This window comes from Neolamprologus brichardi, chromosome 8 (assembly GCF_056152115.1).
Source record: "Neolamprologus brichardi isolate AB-2024 chromosome 8, ASM5615211v1, whole genome shotgun sequence".
In the NCBI taxonomy this organism is placed as follows: domain Eukaryota; kingdom Metazoa; phylum Chordata; class Actinopteri; order Cichliformes; family Cichlidae; genus Neolamprologus; species Neolamprologus brichardi.
Window position 1 is genome coordinate 16,064,775 of NC_142111.1, and position 11,625 is coordinate 16,076,399.

The 11,625-nt window shown below is 43.7% G+C and overlaps 1 protein-coding gene across 1 annotated transcript; it reads right to left on the minus strand.

Annotated features, from left to right (window-relative positions):
• Positions 1-8,004: 8,004 nt before the first annotated feature.
• Positions 8,005-10,731, minus strand: LOC102790377 (zinc finger protein 503-like). The gene is made up of 2 exons (XM_006791125.3): positions 10,070-10,731; positions 8,005-9,594 (listed from the first exon to the last, which is right to left on the minus strand). The coding sequence occupies exons 1-2, from the start codon at positions 10,322-10,324 to the stop codon at positions 8,155-8,157; spliced, it is 1,695 nt and encodes a 564-aa protein (XP_006791188.1). The 5' UTR covers positions 10,325-10,731; the 3' UTR covers positions 8,005-8,154.
• Positions 10,732-11,625: the final 894 nt, after the last annotated feature.

An 11,625-nucleotide genomic window follows, 5' to 3' on the forward strand; every position in this document is an offset into this window, starting at 1 on the left:
TCCACTCCAACCCATTCCTTTACCAGCTGCTGCTTGGGAAAAGGTGTCTGTGGACATCATAGGCCCTTTTGAAATAGCCCCTTCTGACTGTAGATTTGCCATCACATTGGTAGATTACTTTAGTAAGTGGCCTGAAGTAGCTTTTGCTTCCCGAGCTGATGCAGCTACTATCATTCAGTTCCTTTCTGTAGTTTTCTCTCGTGAAGGGAATCCAAAGACATTGATAAGTGACAATGGCTCTCAATTTCTCTCTGCTGAGTTTGCTGACTTCCTTAAAAGCAGGGGAATCCAACACCTGAGATCTTCAGTGTATTACCCAAGAGCTAATGGGGAAGTTGAGAGATTCAATAGGTGCGTTAAAGACTGCCTACAGACTGCCTCGATTCAAGGACAACCCTGGAAATCGTTCCTGAGAACTTACCTGATGGACTACAGAGCAACCCCTCATTCAACAACTGGAGTTTCCCCTTCAGAACTGCTCCATGGACGACGAATGAGAACAAAGTTACAGGTAATGGATATGCCTGTTCCTCAGACAGAGAGGCGTACCATGTGCGAAAGAGTTAAGAATAAGCAAATGAAAATGAAAGAATACACTGATGCTTGCAGACACGCCAAACCATCCAACTTTCAGCCTGGTGACAAGGTACGGGTTAGGAAGCCATGGAAGGTAAAGAAAGGCGAGTTAAAGTTTTCCAAACCAAGGACTGTCATGACAAGGAAAGGACCAAACACTTATTTGCTGGATGATGGACGGACCTGGAACGCCTCACACTTATCGGCTCTGTCAGAGCTGAACACAGGTACTGATTCTGACACAACAATGGACTGTCATAAACCAGGAGCTGATCTAGCATCTAACTCTGAGCCTGATAGTTGGCTTAGGCCCACCAGGATGAGGAACCCACCTTGCTGGACCCAAGACTTTGTCATGGGAAAGTGAATGTTACTGAGTAATGTGAAATATGTTAAACGTGTATTAGGTGACATACATCAGAATGATGAAGTCAGGTTCACATAAGAAATCCTTGTTCAAAGGGGGAGATGTTGTGTCCACACATACTATTGCATTTGTTCTGTAGATGCATTTACCAGAAGCGCTAGAGGGCGCTAGTGAGTATGTTGTTCTGGTTGTGGTTTTAAAAGAAGAAAAAAGAAAAAATAAAGAAAGGAGTTATCTCCGGTAATCCTCTGTTCCTACCTTCGTGTGTGTGTAATGCCTGCTGAACTAACACCACACAACACTCCTGTAATGGGGGAGACGACTGCCACGGGAGGCTGGCACCTGACAGTTGTGTCATCTCACTAATTTGCAGACAGGGTGACACGAAGTATTCTTTCTTACCTCAGTGTGGATTTTAGTTCTGGTGTCACAGACTCTTACAGGTCACCATCTGTTGTGGAACGCCACAGGGAAAGCGGCTGAGGAGAGATCACTATATTAAGGCACGATTTCATATTCATCGTTAGCCCGGGTCCCCATTATATGCCATGTGACGGCGCTGAGCAGAGAGCATCATGGGAGGGATGCTGATGGCTGCAAAGTCAGTCATGCAGGGAAAGTGAGAATTGAGATGCTAAAGACAGGAGGAGGGAAAACAGTATCCAAAATCACAATTCTTTTCCCAGGCCCTTTACAAGATTGATTGTTTTCTGCTGATCTAATTTTGGATCATACGAAAACAACCGATTTGTCTTAAAGAAAAATGATGTGCCACATGGTGCAGATGGAAATTTTGTTGAAAGCCGAAAAAAGATTAAAGAGAAACTCTGCTCCTCAGCCCTAATTACGAGCTGTAGATTACTCTGTCGATTTAACCAGATGGCAGACTCGATTCTGCAGGCCTGCCTGTATATTAATGAACAGCAGTCTGTTATATTTGACTTAGGTAAGTGAAATGTCCATCACCTGTAATGGTCTGCCAGCTGGCATTATGCATTTTGCACCACTTTGGGTCCACGCGGCATTTTTCATTTGCGGCGTTATCGAGCAAACATTTTTGCTCCCTACTTTCTATCATTGTCGCTGTTCTTGTAAATATATAGGATAGATTTATTTTTTTCCACCAGGAAGAAAAGTCTCCGTGTTGTGTCCGCTGCTAATTTCCTCTCATAGGTCACGGCAATAATTCTGGCACTAAAACTGTCATGCTGGGCAAGGCGCACAAGTTCAATAGTAACTTGATTAAGTTAGCCTGTCGACATGACTGCAAACAGTGCAATACAGTATGTTAACAAACCTAATAATGTGGAAGGGGGGAGATGGAGTGGAAGGCATGGCTGCACAATTTTTGGCCGGCCACGTGTCTGATACGAGCTGCTGACCTTAAGGAACAGCTCCAGTTTATTGCTAATGCACAACTTAATGCTTTCTTTGTTGTCTTCCTCTGTTTGCTCGCCAAATAAGTTAAAAAATAAATAAAAATTAATGCCAGATCTTCCCGATGAATGTGTTTAGGAAAGAAAAAGATGAAGAAACTGATTGTTTTTGTCTCAGAATGTCACTTTGAAGAGAAGGCCGAAAACCAAAAGAGACAACGAACACATGTTTGCCAGGCCGAGCACCCAGAAACTCCCTCCGTGAATACGCCGAGCCTAATTTTAAACCAACAGCAGGGGAACTTTTGGCTGCGTTTCCCAACCAAAGAGCACGAACAGCGAGGAAGCACAATGCCAGTGTGTCATACATTTAAACATGGTTAAATTAAAGGCTGTTTACTGTGCGCAGAGGCCATTCATCTTACTCAATGTTAGTCTGGTTCTTGCAAATTTGTCAGTAAGAGCTTCCACATGCCAAGACAAAAAAGGAGGGGAAAAGTTGGGGTTATCAGAGGCGGGTTTTTATAGCGTGTCTCTTCAGTCAGCCTGCAGTTAATTAGCCACCTCCACACAATAAGGCCATAAGTGATTAATCACCCGGACCCCGGCAGAAGTCGACTCGCTGTGAGCAAGACGTATGGAGACAAAAAGTTTGCCGTCTATGACAGACTTCAAAATGGCCCCTGTCAGTGGTGTGTAAATTATAGAGCATGTTGAGTGCTGAAAGACAAGAGCCCACTGTTTAACTCACTGTTGCTCTTTCCTTTGCTTTGTGTGTTGACAGACTCTTCAAGGGAAAATTCCCCTTTTCTCCCTTTCCCATTGGCTGGCTTCTAGCTCAAAAAGGCACGCATTATTTTTTTTTTTGTGTGTGTGTGTGTGAGTGAGTATAGAACACACACATGCCAAGCCTTCCACATTAAGATAATCTCAGCGTACCAACTCATTTCCTTTATTTTGTGATGTCGCTCGAGGGTTAATAATAGAAGACAAGCTCCAAAGGTCAAAGGCTCACAAAGACTCAGCTTTAACTTTGTGCTTCTACCGTTTACTTTGCTTGTCAAAGGCAGGAAATGATGGAGTGATGATAAATATGGGGCTTGTTTGGAGAGGCAAAAGCCTTTCTCCTGCAAAAATAAACCACCGTGTTTCTCTGAAAGATGGAAGACACACTTCTCAGCTGGGTGAACACGCAAAAGGTCATTGGTTTTTCCTTTCGTGCCTGTAAACGGAGTCCTGCTTGCTTTTCCAGAGCACCGAGGAAGGTTTATTCAAAGCAGTAAATGTTTATGTAGCGATGGGGAAATCCCTTGATTGGATCATTAATATTGCTGACGAAAGGGTGTTAAATTCATTATGTGACGGCAACACGTGTTTGAGGGCTGGTTGATTTATGTATCTGCGTGAGCTGATTTGGGGAAAAAAAGACATTTTCATACATGACTGTGGGCGTTTTGTGAGGGAACGTCAGCTCGGCGTAGCAGCGATGGCGTCCACTGCCTTCAACCAGAACTTGCCACGGAAAGTGCAACACATGGCGCGCAGCTGTGCTGAGTTGACCATTTTTTGGCATGCGTGTCTCCCAGGGTGTACTGTGCCGGCCTGTTCCTCCTTAGGTGATAGGCTGTAGCTCTTGATTTTGGTGTGGTTCAAAGCAGAACAGGTGGGCCCTTCTCCGTGATTCAGCACGGAGTCACTAAGCCAGAGTCTCCTGGCTGCATTTTTCTTTCAGACGTGTGGAAAAGACATCATCTGTCACATGGAAACAGATGGGTAGACTTCATCATGGTGGGATAAAAAGTTATGTGAAAAAAAATAAGTACATCCAATGGAAATTTTCAGCACAACCACAAAATTAGCCGATTCCATCACTGAGTTTATATAATAGCCGGACTGGTACTTATAGTGATTTTCAAACCGTATTCACACAAATACTCACAGTTCAGTGGGTGCATCAGGCACATCTTAGGGTTCGCTGTCTTGCCTGAGGATACTTAAAAATACAGACTGATGGAGCCAGGGATTGAAACAACAACATGCCAACTGGTTGATGACCCACAGCTTGCTCATTTTGCAACTAGGAATTTTTTAAATTTTGGACAGAAGATATCTAAATAGAGATAATGTTCATTTTTGAAAAAAGCAGCTACATCTTGGCATCAGAAGTAATCATTTTGCCATTTACCAGAAATAACTAATTTTGCATACTTGTCTTCCAGTTTTTGGCATCTGTCGGGTAAATCTTTTGCTCACTCTTCCTTGCAAAATGGCAAGATTCCTAGTTGCAAATTTTTTTTCTTGCATGTCGTTCCTCATGTTCTTTGGGGATTTGTTAAGAATCATTACCCTGCTGAACAGTCAGTTTTCAGTTCAGCTTCAGGACTGATTGGCCTCACGTGATCTTAAACACTTGTTTTAGTTGAATCAGTGACTGCAAGCCGCCTGCACCTCAAGGCAGTGAAACAACCCCGAATCATAATATGCTTTGCAGGTGGTATGAGGTTCTTCTCCTGAGAGGCTGTCTTCGATCTGTGCCGAATGTCTTTGCTGTTACTGCAGCCACAGAATTCCATCTTTAATGCATTTGTCTGGAGCACACTACTCCAAAAAGCCTGATCTTTGCTTAATTGTTCGCTGTCAAATTGTAGTCTTGCTCTAACGTTCCTTGTTCTCCTGGTGCGCCTTCCATGCAGGTCAGATTTGTGCTTTCTGTTTCTGATCGCAGACACCAACAGCTGTGAGAGATACCTGCAAACTCAGCAGATTAGGAAGTTCTTGGAGACTTTTTGGTTTTTTTTTTTGTTTTTTTGTTTTTTTGCAAAGAGTCTGTTTTTGGGATGAATTTGTCTTTGGCAATTCAGTGATTTATTGCAAATAATTTGAAGATCCTTTTAAATCCTTTCCCAGACTCAGACTTCTGAAGCAACCTCTTTAGACTTTGGCATGATGACACCACACACTTCAATAGCAAGAACACCACATGTCTGAGGTTTAAATAAGGCAGGTTCTGCCTGTCACTCCCAAAAGACGTTATTACCATTGGCACAGACCTGGAACCCCTGATTCTAATTTTATGGATTTTGAAGGTTTGTTGAATGCACGAGTGTACTTCTCCATGTGACTGATATGCTTTTAAAAAAAAATGTTTTAAATATGGAAGATTAGCTATTTGTTTCATACCTTTTATTAATAAGCACTCTTTCAAATAGGATCAAATGTTTGCTTCTTCATTTCTGCTGAAAAAGGAAAATATCAGTTTTGATCGGGCTTACTTAATTTGCAACTGTTATATGTGAAGCCCACTAACACGGTTAATGTAATAAACACTAATATAGCCTATCAATAATCTGTGTCCAGAGAAAATATAGGATAAGGGATTCAAAACGCTGACAGAAACACTGATGCTGTATGAGACCACAAAGGCTGGAGATCGTGCTACAACACTCATAATGCAGATAGCTTAAAAGGAATCGCTACTTTAGATATTAGCTTGTTTCTTCCTCTTAAAACAGAAAGAAAACATTGTGGAATCGACAGTATTGTTAGTGAATTAGCACTGCGGACCATTCACACACCTCCAGGGTTGTGCTGTTTGGGTTGACAACATATTAATGTATGTTTTGTTTTTGTTTTTTGTCCTTTTAATTTAAATTCCAAACCAAAGACGGCAAATAGAGTATCATTTCTGATAGCAACAAAATGCTGTTCACTTCATTGGTTCAGGATTATTTGAAAGTCCATCCATTTGTACAGTTCAGGGTGGATCCTGTTCCAGCTATCACTGGATGAAAGGTGTGGTGCACCCTTGACAGGTTGCAAGCATAGAGAGACAACCATTCACACCTACAGCCGATTTAGAATCATCAGTTAAACTGAGAAACATGTCTGTGGGAGGAAGGACGAATATCAGGAGGGACAACAACAGGCACACTTCCCAGCTGGCCAGTGGATTCAAACCTAGGGCCTTCATACTGTGAGGGGAGAGGGCTAACCACTACACCACTAAGCCACCTTTTTTTTTTTTTTTTTTTTTTTTTTTTTTAGTTAGGAAAAACAACTTAACAACGCAAAGCAAATAAGCACGTCTACATTTAATCTAGTCACACGCACAGACTTTTAGGCCCATCCTTAAATTTAAACTAGCTCATTAACCACTGCTAATAAAATTGAACTGAAACTGAATCATTTATTAGCGGGTTTATATGCTTGTGAAGATGTGTGAATTTCTTCAGCAGAGTCAAACATCAATCAGCCTTCGAGCAATAAGTTCACAGATCGTGACCCAATTTGTTCACATCATATTAATGTGCTGTTTGTAAATGAAAAAAGATGCATCACATATGATCTACGCCGACTCCGTGGCTGACTGGTCGCGGTGCTGAAATATAGGTTAGCAGCTTTATTACCATCTATCACTGAGCTATGTTTAGGCCTCATCTACATGAAGGATTGCTGGATTTGATGAATATGACATCTGACCATTAATGATGGTGATTTTATTGCTGGAGAACAGCCTGATTTACTGAGGATGGATAATGACACTGCTGGCTTGATTTAGTTGATTTGTTTTAAGGGGGCTGATTAAATAGTTAGGCCTCACTTTATTTCATGCTCTCTGCTTCATGGCTTCATTACAGCAATCACAAAAGCTGTGGAAACGTCCCACATCTGGTGTCATCGTAAATCTTTGTTTAGCGAGCGCCTCGCTGGTATCAGGAGCTCATTTGTCTTCGTTAATGAAACAATAATCCATGACCGCGTGATTGAGAAGATTCAGCATGTTTTGATGAGCCCAAAAGATTTTGTATCTGAGCACACATTTGCACACACACACACACACCTACTGTAGCTGCAGCACAAAGTGGTGTTTTTTTTCTTGTTCTTTTTTTTCTTGCTTCTTGTTACTAAAACTTAATAAAATAAAAACAGCAGATGCTCATAGAAGCCTTCAAAGGTTTTGCAGTTATTGCTTCTCTATCCTTGGGCCCGTTTAAAAACCCCATTATGAGCCTCATGGTGAGACCAGAAGCAAAAACACAGTTGTGAATAAAAGGGAGTATATTCAAAATTCTGCCATAAATGTCAGTCAGATATTATACATCTTCCCCAACTTTAGTAATAAAATAAAGTTGGGGAAGTTAAATAATTAATTATATATATATATATATATAGTCAAACTAACACAGCAAAAACAACAACAAAAAAAATGCTCTTATTGTAAATTAAAACTGTTGACCTGATTTAACCCTGTCCTATACTTAAAAATAAAAAGGGAGCCTTAAAATAAAATAAATAAATGTAAAAAAAAAAACAACCCACCAAACAGCTGTCTTATACTCTTCAGGTAAATCAAACGCCCTCATGAAACATTTATCTCTCCCACCAAAAAATAAATAAATAAAATAAAATAAATCGATGCCAGTTCTGTAAGAAACTGCTCTGATTGATTTTCCACGTCCATCACTCCATCACGCACTCAGCTCTGGCAGCCCCCTAATCCCTCTGAGTAAGGCACATTTTAAAATAACCTTTTGCTTTACAAAACCCCACCAGTCGACAATAAATCAAATAAACAATAAACTCCACATTACTCAAAAGAAAGAAAGAAAAAGGGTCCTAACTTTATTTAACTTGCAAAGACGCTTTTCTCCTGTGTAAAAATAATGCACATTGAGGCTTTTGAAATTTTATATTATAATTATTTTTTATTTTAGTCACGCTTGAAGCTATCGCAAATAAATACACTGATCCCCACCTGGATCCAATCCCTGCATTAAGTACAATATAAAACTCATTGGGCCTAAATCTCCTTTATAAATGTGTAATTCTCTGTCACTACTGATATCCTAAGGCCGATGCTGTCGTCAGTCTTTGTCCATACAAGGCGTACGGGGAGTAATATGGTCCGGTAGCCGCGGGCACGGGCACCGGGGCCCCGGGAGTGGGCAGGGGGCTCTTTGAATACGGGTGGTAGCGACTGCTGAGTCCGAGGGGGTGGTGAGGGCCCCTGAGGGCCAGCGTGCTCGGGCTGCTCGGGCTTCCGTTTGGAGGCATGTGCATGTGACAAGCCATAGCAGCAGCAGCAGCAGCGTTAGCAAGAGAAGACGACCCCGGGTACCCAGATATCAACTTCTCCGTGCCGGCAAAGGCCGTGTGAGTCCGCAAGTGGCCGAGGAGCTCCTCGGAGGATGAAAAGCGCTTATCGCAAGGTCCGTTCGCCGACACCCAGTTGCACACGTGCGGCAGGGGGTCGTTGGGCAGCATAAACCCGTAAGGATATAAGGGATGTCCGCTGAAAGAAGGGGTCGTGGAATGCACGCCGTGTAACGGGTGCGTCGGGTACATGAGCGGGTATCCAGACTTGAGCGCCGAGGCAGCTGCCGCAGCTGCCGCAGAGTCATGTGCGCAGTTAGCGCTGGATGCGCCGGACAAATGGCTCGTGCAGTGGTAACTCAGGCAGTAGGGGTCTCGACACAGACTAGCAGACATTAGAGACGGTGGGGATGCTCCAGCCAAGGGGCTCGTTCCCGCTTTGCTGCATCCCAGCGAGCTGGCAGCAGCAAACTGTGCGCTTAAAAGCTGGCTGCTGGATTTGGTGGGGTCAAGGGTCATTCCAGGAGGGAGAAACGGCTGCGGATAACCCGCATATGCACCGGCTAAACTTCCAGGATAGGAAATACCAGCAGGCGGTAAAGGAAAAACTGTATGACCGGGCTTATAGGGGGAGACAGGGGCCACCAGCCCGGAGCCGAGGACGGATGATGATGACGAAGTTACAGATATGGAGTCTGATGTAACAGCCTTGGATCCAGATGTGTTTTCTTGTTGCTGGTTGCCGTCAGAGGTAATCCCACTTATCCCGTGGCTGCCGTTGCTCTCCGTCGTAGTGCTTTTATTGCTATCAGACTCCTTCTTTTCCTCCTTGTCCCCCGCTTTGCCTTCAGATGGCAGAGGAGAAACGGAGGTGCAGGAGCCGGGGCTGCCTGTCCTGGGGGTGAACGGCTGGCAGGTGGCGCTAGGCACTCGGAAACTGGTTTTATCTCCACTGAGGCTGCTGCTCGAGTCCTTCTTCTCTGATGATTTCGAGTAAGGTTTGAAGCTCGATTTGTCGTCGGCTCCGATGTCGCTCATCTTCAGCGGGCCAGATTTGGCCTCCTTGTCGCTAGATCCATTGGAGGTTACAGAGGACAGCTTGGAGGAGGACGGCGGATCCGGTTTGCCGATCTGAGAGCATGTTTGGGCCAGAAGGGCCAGCGGACTCTTCTTGGCATCCAGCTGAGAATTCGAAACAAACACAACGTTAAAAAAATTCACGAAAACACTCACACGTACATGTAATATTTTGCGATAAATAGTCACATATGACCGTTTCGCGCATTTTACGCACTGCGCATAAAGTTATCTCGGGATGAAACTCAAAACAACTCAGCATAATAGGTATGTAAAGGAGGAAGGCGCACACACGTAGCTGATCTACATTAGGTGGAAGATAATATTGTACAACACGACGGAATGACGTTCAAAATATTGGCATCAGTTTGCATAAAAAGGTCGTTAAAGTCTGAAGTGAGTAGAACATCGAGAGTACAGTTTATTCTACTGTATTTCAACACATAGCCTAAATAAAAATCTTGACCACAGTTTGTCCACTCGTGTCGGGGTGGGAGCTCTGGTGTCCTGCAATTTCGGAGTAGTTTGAGAATAAGCGAATAAAAATAACGTGTTTTATTTTAACCGCTGTAGCGCTTACCTCGATGGGACTGATAGGAGTGGACGGTAACGGCTGTAGGTACTCCGGGTGTAAAATGTGTCCTGCCCGTGCCGTAAGCATTTTCAAAACCTTTATGGGAAGACGACTGGCTTGTCGAGTAGGGTCTGCGGGAGAGACGGAGTTGTAGACGGATAGTTGGCTTATCTTCACTGCTCCCTTCTCCCCCGAGGAGCCGCTCTCCCACGCTAGATTTGTGCTATTTCTCAGGACAGAGACCGTGGGCGATGTGATCATGACCCAATTCTCCTATAAATGGTTGAAAAATGCCATGGGTAGGGTTAAGAAAGCCAGCACTCAAAACGTCTGACGGTTGGAGCCGCTGCCAGAAATAAAAGAAAATCACTGTTAAATCCTCGGAAGAGACGCGGAGTTTGTGAGCAGAATCCGTGCGCTTCTCAGCCTCGCTGCTTCATCTCCGGCGTCGCTCTAACACTGTGGCTGTGGGTCCGAGAGCGGGCACGGTTTACGTGGGTTGCGGGCAGGAGGGATCACTCCGCCTCCTCACTAGCAGCATCTGAATCAGTCCGCGGATTGCTGCCCGTGCAGCCCCCCAATCAAAAAGAGATGCCGATGTGATCAGAGGGTCGAGGTAATGTGACGTTTCCTGCTCACACGGGTGTCTGTTTCATATTTCCCCCACTCCGAGCGCTTTTAATTTCCAGACTTTACACGCGCCTTTTGCGTAATTGGCACTTTGACGCATGCGCTGCACCTGCATCCTGTGTGTGGGTTTTTTAAAGAAAAAAAATTTGGGGGAGGGGGGGAGGGGGATGGAATAAAGATGACAAAGATTATGAAAAGATTTGTTTTGAAACGTTTGTACAGCCGACATTTATTTCCCCTAAAGAGAAGAGTAGGAGTGGACAAACTATCACCTGCGGCTAAAATCTGCTTTAAAATCTGCATCTTCTTTGCATAACTAGACTGCAGTTAATAGAGGAGACGGTCTTTGGACCCAGTTACTCAAAACAATAAAAAGTAATAAAGCGAGGGACTTGTAAGGTCACATCCCCTGCCTACAGTGTGCGACATCTATCGCCATGTTTCACATGTTCGGCAACTTTCTCCCTCAATCACAGCCTGTCATCTGTCAGTTCCCTGTCCTGCCAGTCAACTGTCTGCAGATTTATTTTATTTATTTATTTTTTGCCTCTTCTCAGCCATGCTCAGGTCAAAAGCTGCAAAGTGAATCCACGAGAAGGGCAGATAATACGTGTTGTATTATTTCCCCTAACCGCTCCATCACCGCACAGGGCCGCTTTACACCGCCTGGTCTGGTCAAACTAAAAACAGCAATTTGTTTAATTGGAGATAAGCTCCAAGGTATTTTTATATGGCGCTGTAATTCTGCTACAGACACTGATTTAATAGCATGTAATTTTTTCCAAGTGATTATCATTATTATATATTTTTTTTCTGGGTGTAGGAAATTAAAAAATACACCTCCACATTTCCTCCGCACTCATGCCAAAAAATCCTTCTTTTTGTTCCAAGAGCGCTTAAAAAACTCTCTTGTGGCTGCCATTAATCATTAA

Excerpts from the sequence above, each read along its gene's own strand:
- LOC102790377 (XM_006791125.3), bottom strand. The coding sequence starts at position 10,324 with ATGATCACATCGCCCACGGTCTCTGTCCTGAGAAATAGCACAAATCTA. Across the intron at positions 9,595-10,069 it reads CTCCTATCAGTCCCATCGAG|CTGGATGCCAAGAAGAGTCC; the intron begins GTAAGCGCTACA and ends TCGAATTCTCAG.